Source organism: Mus caroli, chromosome 5 (assembly GCF_900094665.2).
Source record: "Mus caroli chromosome 5, CAROLI_EIJ_v1.1, whole genome shotgun sequence".
Classification (NCBI taxonomy): domain Eukaryota; kingdom Metazoa; phylum Chordata; class Mammalia; order Rodentia; family Muridae; genus Mus; species Mus caroli.
The window spans coordinates 120,346,816-120,359,501 of NC_034574.1; the positions used below are offsets into that span (position 1 = coordinate 120,346,816).

Here is a 12,686-nt window from a genome sequence, read left to right on the forward strand (position 1 = left end):
GAGGGAGGGAGGGAGGGAGGGAGGGAGGGACCTTCCCTGAGCACCAGCCTCTGACACCTGCTTGACCACTATGAGTTTACTGAGCTCAAAAAGCTATGGGGACACCAGCACTAATTCATGAGCACATGTACCTGGTCCTTCATAATGTTCTAAACTATTGAAACCCCACCGCCAGCTCCCCCCATCCCAGCTGGTCAGCTTCACAGGATCTCTTCTAGGTTAGTGGCAGGCTGTGGATATGAACGCATGTGTCTTCTTGCAGGAGGGCAGTATGTGCCACTGCAAAGGGCTCCCCTTCCCTCCTTAGCTACAGCTACCACCAGGCATAAGAAGCCAGAGGTGACAGCACCTGGAGCCAGAATGGGGGGAAGCTCCGACTGATAACAATGAGACCCTCAGACTCTAAACCGCTGCTTCTGCCTTGCCAGGGCTACGGCCTTAGGTCTCCCAGGAGCCAGGCTGGGTGAGCAGCTGCAAGTGGTGGCTTGCTTCTCTCCTCACCTGCTGGCAACTGTGCCGGTTCTCTGGGGCAGCCGTGGCATAGTGCCGCACGTGAGCTGATGACACCTTGTGAATGTCTTCTCTTCTGCTACATAGGGAAGTAAAACAAAGGTATTGGCTGATGTCTCCATTGGGGAGGGGGTGTATAGCAAAAGCTGTAATGGCTAATATTGTCATCTTGGCAGGATGGCTCACTTAGGAGGCAGACCGCTGGGCATGCCTGTAAGGTTACTTCTAGACGAGGTTAACTGATGGAGGGAAACGCACTCTGAATGTGAGTGATTCTAGCCCATGTTCTGCATAAAAGGGAGAGAAGGGACTGAGCATCTGTATTTCACATTCCTTGGTTCCTGATGGTGGATGCAGTCTGGACCACCTCTGTGACCTCATTTTAACTCGGTTATGTCCACAATGACCCTTTACCCCTTTCGCATGTGTTTATACATGTATATGTGTGGACATATGTATGTGGGTATCTATGCATGCATGTGTACATACATGTGCAAACCAGAGAAGTTGAAATCAGTTCACTCCATCTTCCATCTTATTCACTGAGATAAGGATCTCTCAATCAAACCAAGAGATCGCCAATAATGGCTAGCCTTGATACCTCAGACCCCTTGCCACCCACCTCTGTCTCAGCCTTCCCAGGCTGGAGTTGTAAGAGGTGGCCACCCCCACCTAGTATTTACTTGTGTTTCTTTGGCTCCAAACCCCAGTCCTCATGCTTGTGTTGCAAGAGTTTTAACAGCTTAATCATCATGTGTAACCACCACCACCACCACCACCGCCACCACAACCACCGCAGGACCCTTTGTGAATGAGACTGCACCCTAGGACTCCAACATATGCTAACTGGGGTGGACAGTATACTGCAAACAGCATCTGATTATACGGTTGTACCTTCTGACATACTCTCCTAGGTTTAAAATCTAGGTACCCAGGATCCAAGACTGAGTGGCACCCAAAAACTCCCTCATGCCTCATAAGAGGCTCACTCATCCCAGAAGAACTCAGCAGCTTCAGGAGACAGCATTACATGAGGAGGTTACAAATGGCCAGAGGGAGATACCTCGCGGGTGGAAATTAGCCTTTCAGTGTTCAAAATGTGTACCGAGCATTGATTTTTCTCTAAGAACACTTAATCACCCCTTATTACATATTGGGAAAAGACGGGTAAAGCTATTGTTTTTAACCAGCTAGAACTGAGCGAGATCGCTGGCTGGGAACGTGCAGGATGGATGTGTGGGCTCTGCCTGGGCACCTGCGGTGAAGCTGGGAGTGCCACCAAGAGGAGATCCACAGCTAGATCGTACCCTGAGACACCCCAGCCTCCAGCCTGTGCTGAGAAGCTCAGGACTCAGCACAGGCATCACAAATAACAAATGATAGCTTGGAATGTCAGTGGCCAGCAAAATCAGGCCCATAAATCGGGGCATATGAGACCAGGATACATGCTACGCATGGGGCAGAGAAACACAGGCAGGTGACTAGAGTGGAGATCTCCGTCCTAGTCTGCTATGTCTCCCATCCACACACCCGTGCAGGAAAAGCCAGCCTCTGTCTGGCCACTTCACCTCCACTTCTTACCTCGATGCTAGGTATCCCTAAGGATGAGTGACTCATTTTTTTATCTCCAGTGCTGACTCTACTTGCAAATTTCCAGTTCTGGAATCCAGGCTGCCGTCTCCCCTGTTCAATGCATGGAATAGATCAAAACACCCATTGTTCTCACCAAAGAAAGTGATCTCTGTCCACCAGAAACCCTTACGGCTCTTGGCCTTCCCCACCTCAGTGGCTAGCTCTCCAGCTCTCTCGGATATGGAACTACCCACCACAAAGACCGACCAGGTTCTTCAAGTGCATGTGAACTCCAATGGGGAAGAAATGACTGTAGCCTTGCTAAAATCTGGACTCTCAAAGTTCAAATGCAACCAAACCATTTCCCAGCCAAGTCACACAGCAGGAAGCCTTCCTTTGTAGCAGCACACATGAGTGCCAGGACCTTGAACGCCCAAGAGTTGTCAGTATCTCTGCTAGGAAAGATGGGGCTTCCCCATGCTAGTGTGCCTTTAAATATTGTTCACCAAATGCATCCTCATCTCTTTGAACTTGTCAATGTCCTTACGTTGTCAAGTTAAGCCACAATGTTAAGTCACAATGTCCACCGTGTAGTGACTTAATATAAAACTAAAAGTACCTTTATGTGTGTGAGAGTGTTAATGTGTGCATGCATGTGCGTGTGAGTATGTATGTACCAGTTGGATTCCCTGAAGCTAGAGTTACAAGCAGTTATGAGCTACCATATGGGTACTGGAAAATGAACTTGGATCCTTTACAAGAGCAGTCCATGCTCTTAATCACCAAGCCACCTCTCCAGCCCTGAGTTTTATTGGTTTTTCTTTTCTTGTTTCCTTGTATGTCCAGCTCACCCCCGTTCCCAAACTCTTTTGCTCGTTGGTCACATCTCAGGATGTACTCATTTAGATCACAGGCAGACATCATTAGAAACCTCACTGTTGGCTGTTCGACTCCCTGCATGCTGAAATCTTGCCTCCTTGAGGAAGAAACCTAAGAAACTTTCCTGGCTTGGGAAGCTAGAAAGATAAAAGAGTCACAAAGCTGGTCCCCAAGTTTTATAAAGCACTAACAGCCTCCAGAGAAGAAGAGACTCTTGAGTGGAGCTACCTGCGAGTGGTGTGCTGGGAGAAGGGGTGATTGAAGCTGCTTTTGAGTCAGAGATGCTCCTGTCAATCACCCCAGTACACTCACCAGTGAGGAATCTTTTCTTTGTCATGGGTACCCTATCTGGGGTGAACAGATATTTCTTCACATTTCTATGAGAAGTCCCACAGCATTGCTGGTGGGAGTCTCAGGCTGTCCGTGCACTGGGTGTCTGTCTCTCTGTTCAAGTCCAGACTTTGTTCCCTGTATCCATCACTTCCTCCCTGATTGGCTGGAGCAACTCCCCTGTGGTTTCCCAAGCATGGGCATAGAGGATAAATGTTTTGAAGACTAATGTGGTGAGGACATTGAGTCTGTAAGTGGGTGGGGACAGAGCTTTGGTCAGAAGTTGCTTCTGCTATTCCAGTCGCATCCATGAGGCTGCCATGGACTCCCGATTCTCCTCTGATGCTTGATTCTTGTCCTTGTTTCTCTTCTGTGTCTGTGACAAAACACCCTGACTAAAACCAACTTTTAGAGAAAAAGGGGTTTATGTAACTTACAATCCCAAATCACAGTCCACCTTTGAAGGAACTCAAGGCAGGAGCTTGATAGCAGCCCTGCTTGCCATTCCACACATGACCAAGGTGCTCATGTCACAGACAAAGAAACATGACGGGAACCCTGGGGGATGCTGGCTGTGGGCTGGCAGGCTCATGCTCAACCAGGTTTCTTATGTGACTCTGGAGCCCTGTGTAGGGAATGGTGCTTCCCACAGTGGGCTAGACTCTTCTACAACAACTAACAGTAGAGTCCCTCACAGATATGTCCATGGGTCAATCTGATCCTTCCAGTTCTCAACGGAGGCTCCTAGATGACTCCAGACTGCGTCAAGTTGTCGGGTAAAGCTAACCAGGACAATGCTTTTTTGCTGAGGCTCCCCTCTGTACACCTTGTGTTTAAATATGCACTGGTCATATGGCCTGTTATCATCCATTGTATATAAAATCTTCCAGTCACTTCTAGTCTGAAATTGCCTGCTCTTTTAGAAGTTTCTTGACCTAATTCATAAACAGTAGTACTGGGTTCTCCACCACAGCGCTGTTAAATTTCCATGTCACTTTCTGAGTTATTCCCTGCCATGTCTTCATTCCCTTGGTTTTTACCTCTTACCCAAGTCTTTCTTTAAGCTCCATTCTTAGGGGCTAGAGACATGGCCCCATGGTTAAGAGCATTGGCTGCTCTTGTAGAGGACCCTGAGTTGGTTCAGCTTCCAGCATCCACATGGTGACTCACAAGCACCTCTAACTCCAGCTCCAGGGGATATGATGCCTCCTTCTGGCCTCCATGGACACTGAACTCATGTGTATTACCCACAAACAAACAAACAAACTTATTACCAGTAAATGTTTTCTTTACCTTCTTGGTAGATCTATATGCCTGGGATCACATAAAAATTTTTTGTGTGCCGGGCAGTGGTGGCTCATGCCTTTAATCCCAGCACTTGGGAGGCAGAGGCAGGCAGATGTTTGAGTTCTAGGCCAGCCTGGTCTACAGAGTGAGTTCTAGGATAGCCAGGACTACTCGGAGAAACCCTGTCTTGAAAAAAACAAAACAAAAAAATTTCTTGTGCAATTTAGAGAATGCCCTAGGATATTCCTGCAAGTTCCACGGTCCCTTAGCCTTGGGTGGGGGGAGGGGGGGATCCCTTTCACCTCCATGTGTGGTCCTAGCAGGGGCACAGCCCCATGCATTTTGATAGCGGCATCCGAGTGGGCTCTCTGAAAGCTCAATTCTAACACTGTGACCCTTTTTCTCTCCCTCCATCCACAGAGCCAAGGTGAAGAAGGGGGTGAACATTCTGACCGCGCAGACCAGCGAGCCTCGGCAGTGGGATGTGAGGCAAGAGGTGGGCAACGGAGGGAAGCACACCACCACCTCGGTGGCCTGCCAGCGCCTGGGCCCTGGGGCACGCAATAGGTGAGTAACACCTCCAGAGCAGTCTGGTTTTGCATTGAGCTTTGTCTGGCTTCACATGGACCATTGCTGGTCCAGAGACTATCGGTGGTCCAGATGTTAAACCCAGGACCTAATGCCCACAGGAGTATCGGATGACTGATGGTTGTCAGCATGGGTAGGCACCAGCCTTGTGATCTTTGAGCATTGGAACAGAAATGACATCACACACACACACACACACACACACACACACACCCTGCGCTTTGTCGCCCTCCTTGGCTTATCAGAGGATGCTGTGACAAAATATTCCCTCTGCATACAGATTAGATTTAGTCACCATTGAGAATAAGGGAAGGAGATGGCAAATTGTGAGGCTAAGAGGAGTCTCCCAGAGACTCACCATAGACACTGTGGATTACCCCTCAAGAGAGTGGTTTCATGGCTATGAAGAACACTACACTTAACTGTTTTGGAAAACAAAATTCAAGTCACTTGAAGGCATCCCGCTAGCAGCTGCTAAAATGTGGGCTCATCTCCTTCCAGGGTCTCATATACATAATCTCCACACGCAGAAGTAAGTTAATTACCTCAGAGGTTTGGGATCCTAATATCCACTGGGAGTTTTAAGGTGCTTTTTGTTTTCATCTGCATAGGAAACATTTCATTTTGACTTTAAGTACATCTTTAAAACAGGGATAACAGCTACATCATACTTCACCACAAGCCTTTAACCGAATGCCAGTCAGCATACTGTGATTTTGAAGAGCCAAGGTTGTTTCCAGATTTGATTCTCCTAGATAATGCTAACCAGTGAGCTTCCTTCCACATAAAATCTCTCTCTACTATCCATGGAAAACAGAAAATTGAAATGGCTTTTCTAGCTTGGGCTCCTGTTGCCATGATAAAGACCATGACCAAAACCAAACTGAGAAAGGAGAAGGTTTCTGGCCTACAGGTTACAGTCCATCAGTGAGGGAAGTCAGGGCAGGAACTCAAACAGGGCAGGAAGCTGGAGGCAGGAGCTGATGCAAAGGCCATGGAGGGATGCTGCTTACTGGCTTGCTCCCCAAGCTTGCTCAGCCTGTTTCTTATAGCATCCAGGGTCACCGTGCCCAGATGTACTACCACCCATAATGGACTGGGATCATCAGTCAAGAAAATGCCCCCACAATGTAGCCAATCTTAAGGAAGCAATCACTCAACTGAAGTCCCTCTCCCCAGGTGACTCTGGTTTGTGTCAAGTTAACAATAATTGCCCAACACAATGAACCCTCTACCTCATCATGCATATTATGCTTGATCCCATCTTTGTGATTGCTGGTAGAAGAGTTTTAATCATTATGAAAAACATATCTAGAAGAATGGCTTTCTGCTCATCTGTAGGGAATGAGAAGGATAGAAAGGGGAGGATGTTGGGGAGAGGGGACTATGCTCAGAATACATTGTATACTTGATGCAAACGGTCTTGAGTGTGTAAGGAAGATGGTTCTCACATCAGCATCCTGGTAGCATTTAGTATGGGCTCAAATAGTTCCTTAAGAGATGCTCAAACCGACTTGTGTGTGTCCTCACTGGAACAGCCTGGTTTCTCAGTGCCGGCTCCCATGCCATCGCTTAAGAAAAGAATTGCTTTGCCAACCTGAGTGACATAGAATTCCCTTATGAACAATTGAAACCCTTTCTAAATTTGGTACCCCAGCTGTTTCTCTGACACATTTAGTTTTTGCTTAGGTCAGTAAAACACAGCCACAGAGGTTGACAGGTTCCTGAGAGCTGTCCACAGGTAGGTGGACCTGACTTCAGTACGGCTGGCATCTCCACTGTTGGAGTTTTAATTTTTGAATGGTGGGTGTCAATCATACATATGAATGGAGTACTTTGTGATATTTCCTTGTACACACAGCGTTGTCTGTTTTGCTTTGTTTTGTTTTGTCCATCAGAAGCGTGTTCCCTTGTCTGGGCTCTCTAGACCTGTTCTCTCAGTGTGTTTTCCTAAAGAAACAGATTTAGAGAAGAAAGGTTCAGTTATGGGACATGTCTTAATTGACCCTTAAAATGCTGCCGTTTGTCAGTGTTCTGAGTCTCGAGAGTTGATCAAAGAGAGAGGGTCACTCAAGAATGAGTTAAACACCTGGCTGGCCGCAGGGAGAGCCAGCCTCTGTGGACTGGGTGTTGAGCAGCCAACCAAAAGCCTAGTTAGTAATTGTTACACAAAAGTTGTTTTAACCTGAGGGGTACATCAAGTTCCTCGTCCCCAAACCCCTGGTCTAATCTATATGGTTCCTGAAGGAAAATGCCACACCTCTACAACTTGAGTCCTTGCTTTCTACAGTTTGCAGTATTCAATAATGCAAGACGTTCCTGGGGTGCCAGGGCTGTCTTGTGACCAAAGTCGTCGTGCACAGGCTGTAGAGTTCTTCGAGAAAGACAACTATGGGTAACAGAAAACAGTCCTTTTTCTACAATGATTTCTTTGAGGTCAAAGTACTTCTAGAAGACAACTATTTCATCCTAATGCTTACCCTACATACAAGGATGCTCCCAAGTTTCCTGATAGAGCTACTACAGGAAGCTTCTCCACTTTTGTTTATGCGCACTCGATTCTTAGACCCATGGAACTCTCTGCAGGACCCTCCTTTAACACCCAACCATGAAAGACAGCTGTCCTGCTGAACAGCTCCTGGTTTCTGCCCCAGCCATCCCCATGGTGGCTCGTGACCCCTGGAAGAATTGTTAAGCACATCTCAGTGTCTCTGTCTTTGACCTGGAGATAGGGGTTGGAGGAGTGACCAGAAAGAAATGTGTGCCTGGGCCCTTAGTTATAGGGGAGGTCAGAAGACACATGAAATTTTCCCAATTGGCTTTGTGTAAAATATAATCATTATAGACATTTAAGTAAATGAAGGCAGGCTTGTTAATTAACAGATAGTGAACTTACACGTGTAAATAGTTCTTTGTGTCAGGCACAGCCTGAGAATCCACGAAAGGGAGATGAGACATTTGTAGAATACTCTATAAAGAGACACGCAGTCAGCCCTGTGTGTTTTGGGGCTTCTGAGAACCCTGGCTGGAGGCTGCTGTGTCCCTGGAAGAGTACAGAGTGTACCTGTTTTTCCCAGTTTGGTTCTTCAGAGGGATTTTGTTTTCAACTATTATTTTTTTAGAATTATGTGAAAGGGGTGCTTCACATCTGTACCTGGTACCCACAGAGGCCAGGAAAGGGTGTCGGATCCCCTGGAGCTGTAGTTACAGGCGGTTGCAAGTCATCAAGTGAGTGCCATGTCCTCTGTAAGGACAGTCAGTGCCTGTAACAATGGTACCATCGCTCCAGCCCCTCTCTGAATGGCTTGGACAGATTTCTATGTAGCCATTTTCAGGATAGCTTCTTCTTTTTATTTATTTTTTTTTTATGACAGGTGTACTGCCACCAGTCTGATTCTGGGTCGTCACAAGCAGGTGTATGTGGTGGAGGGAACCTGGCTAGGCCTGCTTGCTCTCAGTTTCCCTAAGTGATCTGCCCCCCTTCAGAACCCTTGCTATGGAAGAGCCAGTATCATCAGTTGCTCAAACACCCATCCCAGACTGTGACAGCCAGGACCTCACAACAGCTGTCACTCAGCTTCAGGAACAGTGTTTATACATCAGGGCCTAGCACATATCATGAAACTACCACCTGCTGCAGGGGAACCTGATCTCTGGGCGACACCGATACGTCTCCCCTTTCAGACCCATCCCTTGCTTAGACACTTAGGAGGCCCTGGGAGGCTCTCCACTCTGTGCTGGGTAGGTAGGTACCCCTGAGTCAGAATCCTACCTGATCTCAAGTACCCAGAGTGTGTGGCACTCTTGAGGCAGCTCCTGGCAGATCACACAAAATGTTGGATTTGTCTATCACTGTACAGCAAATCAGCACAGGTCTTAGACCTTAAGACAGTGAAACATGTATATGGTGTGTGCGCGTGTGTGTGTGTGTGTGTGTGTGTGTGTGTGTGTGTGTGTATCTAAGTCAGAAGATGACCTTGGCTCTTGTTCCTCAGGTACCATCCACCTTGTTTAAGACAGTGTTTCTCACTGGTCAAATAGCTGACTGGACAGCAATCTGCCAATCTTCTTATTCCCAATGGCAGGCACAAGCCACCACACCCACCCTTATTCCCCACATGGTTCCACCAGGGGATCAAACCTAGACTCTTGTGCTACATTACCAACTGAGTCACCTCCCAGCCCCGGCAGTGTATCCTTATAGCCTCTGAGTGTCTGCACACCCTAGTCTCATGGCAGGCATCCAACCAAGTGCAGTTCAGGGTCTAAAGCATCCTGGTGGGGGACAGGTGTACAGGGAAGGATCCTCCTCTCTGCTCCCCATTGAGCTTGACTTCATTTGACCCTTTGTCAACTTGGAGCAAGCCATGGGGCAGGGTCATCTGAGAGGAGAGAACTTCGATTGAGAAAACTCCTCATGAGAGTGGCTGGTGGGCCAGCTTTCTAGGACATGGGGAGGTGTGGCCTCTGTCACCCATTCTGCCTCTACATTGCTTTGGGTGTTTGTTTCTTATGGCTGGAAAATTTCACCTGAGATGCACTTAAGAGTCACTTGAAATGACTTAAGCTGATCACCTGAAAATTCTTGAGTTCAGAATGCAAGCAGCTTCACTGGGAATCGACACAGGTAGCAGAAGAGCTCCCGGGAGAGTCCCTTGCCTTGTCTTTGGGAACCTGCAATCCTGTTTCCTTGACTGTGGCTGAGCCACACCCACAGAGCCAGCCTCGGCCAGTCATCTCTTTTCTGAGCTGTCCTAGATAGTTTCTGTTCTATGAGCAGATCTCCAAGTCTACTACCTCCTACCTTGACCTCCAGGCACACTGTGATGTTATCAGACCCCCACTAAGCTATCCAGGGTAAACCCTCCTAACAACTGTACCCCAGTCCAGCTCCACTTTACCCATGGAGCTGCTCACCCTGCTTGGTAGCATAATCACCATTCACAGAGATGTCCATGGAACTTCCTGCTGCAAAGAGCCTGCAGCACACTTACAGTCCCTGAAATGCTAGAAGGGGACATCTGGGGCAGGGGTCTGTGCTCAGGTCATCTGTTTCAGAATCCACAGTCCTCACCAGGGAAGCTCCCCAAGCCTCTGAGGAAGACGGACAGGAATAGCTCTCCCATGCCTGAAGCTGCCCTGGTCATGGGAACTGGCCTCCCTGATCAACCTGGCAGAAGCAGACAGCCCTCATCAGGACATGTGTACCAAGCATTCTTGCTTCAAGGACAAACTCAGCCAATTATCTAAGGATTCTGTTGGCACAGAGTGCACACACACACACACACACACACACACCCCAGCTTCGTGATTTGTGGCTGCCTGCAGGAGCCTCTCTGTGGGATGCTGGCTGGTGGCAGTTGGAGACACTGAGAGTGCTTTGCGTCTTGCCTTTGGCTCTCTAAATGTCCCTCGTGAGTGTCAACAATTAGGAAAGCTGCCCGTTTGGAGCCGTGGAAGCTGCAGCTGTATTTCTAGAGCTTGCTTACATCCTGGAGTTCCAGCTCATAAAAGAGGATTTGCTGGGGCTAAGGAGAGGGCCCATGAGCAGAGGGCTTGCTGTGTACGCACAGAGGGACTGAGTTCAGTCCCCTCAAACCCATATAAAAAGTTAGGCATGGTGGTCTGCTCTTATAATTCCAGTGCTCCCTGAAGCTTCCCAGCCAGTCAGCCTACCTAGACTTACTGAGGAGCCCACGCCAGTGAGAGACTCATGTTCGAAAAGCAAGGTGGGGGCTGGTGAGATGGCTCAGTGGGTAAGAGCACCCGACTGCTATTCCAAAGGTCCAGAGTTCAAATCCCAGCAACCACATGGTGGCTAACAACCATCCGTAACGAGATCTGGTGCCCTCTTCTGGAGTGTCTGAAGACAGCTACAGTGTACTTACATATAATAAATAAATAAATCTTTTTAAAAAAAAGAATTAAAAAAAAAAGAAAGAAAGAAAAGCAAGGTGGATCCAATGATGGCATCACGGGTAAAGGCATTTGCTGCAAATCCTGACAATCTGGGTTTAATACCCAGAATTCAATGATAAAAGAAGAGAAGGGATCCCTTACAAATTGTCCCTTGACAATTTGTACAGAGACAGAGAGAGATACAGAGAGACAGAGACAGACAGAGTCAGAGAGAAACAAAGAGACAGACAGACAGGCAGAGTGACTGACTGACTGACTAACTGACTGACTGGAGTTTGACTCTGGAAGCCTATCCCAAAGATGGACCCAGCACTGACATGTGACAGGCCACACTCCTGTGGTCAGCTTATGATGAGGCTTGGTGGTGTTTGAGTGAAGAAGGGATATTTGTGGCGACTTACTTAATGCTATTCCTTCCATGTTCTCTGCATGTCCAGTCATCTCCCATCTACAACAGGTCTCTAGCATGACAGCTCATGCTAAGTCAAAATTGGATTTAGTACATCCACTCTCATCAGGTTATGGCCTTCCCAGGATCTCCTTTAGACTTAATTACTTCCATAAATGTCTGGTTTCCAAATATAGCCACAGCAGGGTATGGGGCTTCAGTATATGAATGGAGCTGGGGACAGAGGTGTTCTGTGTGTCACAATCTAGTCCCCAACAACCCAGTTGCTTTCATATCCTATGGTACTTTCATTGGAGCATGGTTCTGGGCTGAAGGATACCTTTAGCCCACTCTTGCCAATCACTGGAAGAAACCTGGGGCTTTTTCTTCCTCAGTTGCCCTACCTGTGAGGTCAGGTGTGGTGCAAAAGCCCAGCTCTGCTGTCACACTTGGACAACACCAGACATTTCAGGACACTGTTGTGAGCTCCCTACATGAACTGGCTGGAAGCTGGGATTTTGAAAACAGCCCTTGCTGGACCTCTTTCCTGTGTTGGGACCATTTTCTTCTCTCTTGCTTTCTATTTTCTCCCCGAACAGGGAAAGAAAATTCCCTGTTAATTCACTACTTTCAAATGACTCCCCAACCCAGAGTTTGCTTCTAGCTAGCCCAGCCTGAGACTCAGAGTCAAAAGAGCCCCCTCCTGCCTCCCCTAGGGAAGTGGCCTCTCTGGAAAAAAAGTTGAGAGAGAAAGCTTGCTTGGGAAACTCACAAAGATAGCATAGAGGCCTCTCTCCCTAACTCAAAACCTCCCCCCAAAGAACTGGAGGATTCAGGGACTCAAAGCCATCTGCCAGAATTCCCCACACCCAGGAAGATGGCTTGTACCTGGGCTACACACACATCTGAGTGTATTCTCTTTACGTTATGGATAGATCCCCACCCCCAAGCCTTTTATTTTTTTTATTTTTTTTTTTCATCTTGAGCATCTGTGCTCTTAGGCAAACTCCACTAACAACCTATAAGAGAATCTTTCATACTTAGACCAACACAGCAGTTAACACTAGGTGCATCTCTTTCCCCATCAGAGCCATGTGACTCTTAAGTGAGCCAGGCATGAGGCAGAGGCCACTAAGGCTGTGGCAGAAAGACTAAGGGTGTGGGTGTGGGCAGACAGCAGTGGCCTTGAATTAGAACTCACTCTCCTGCTCCT

The 12,686-nt window shown here is 47.8% G+C and overlaps 1 protein-coding gene across 1 annotated transcript in view; it reads left to right on the forward strand.

Annotated features, from left to right (window-relative positions):
• Window positions 1–12,686, forward strand: part of Tmem132c (transmembrane protein 132C) — a 284,191-nt gene that overhangs the window by 172,316 nt on the left and 99,189 nt on the right. The window contains exon 3 of the mRNA XM_029477801.1: window positions 4,999–5,145. Coding sequence (XP_029333661.1) covers window positions 4,999–5,145 — 147 coding nt within the window. The remainder of the gene's footprint in view (window positions 1–4,998; window positions 5,146–12,686) is intronic.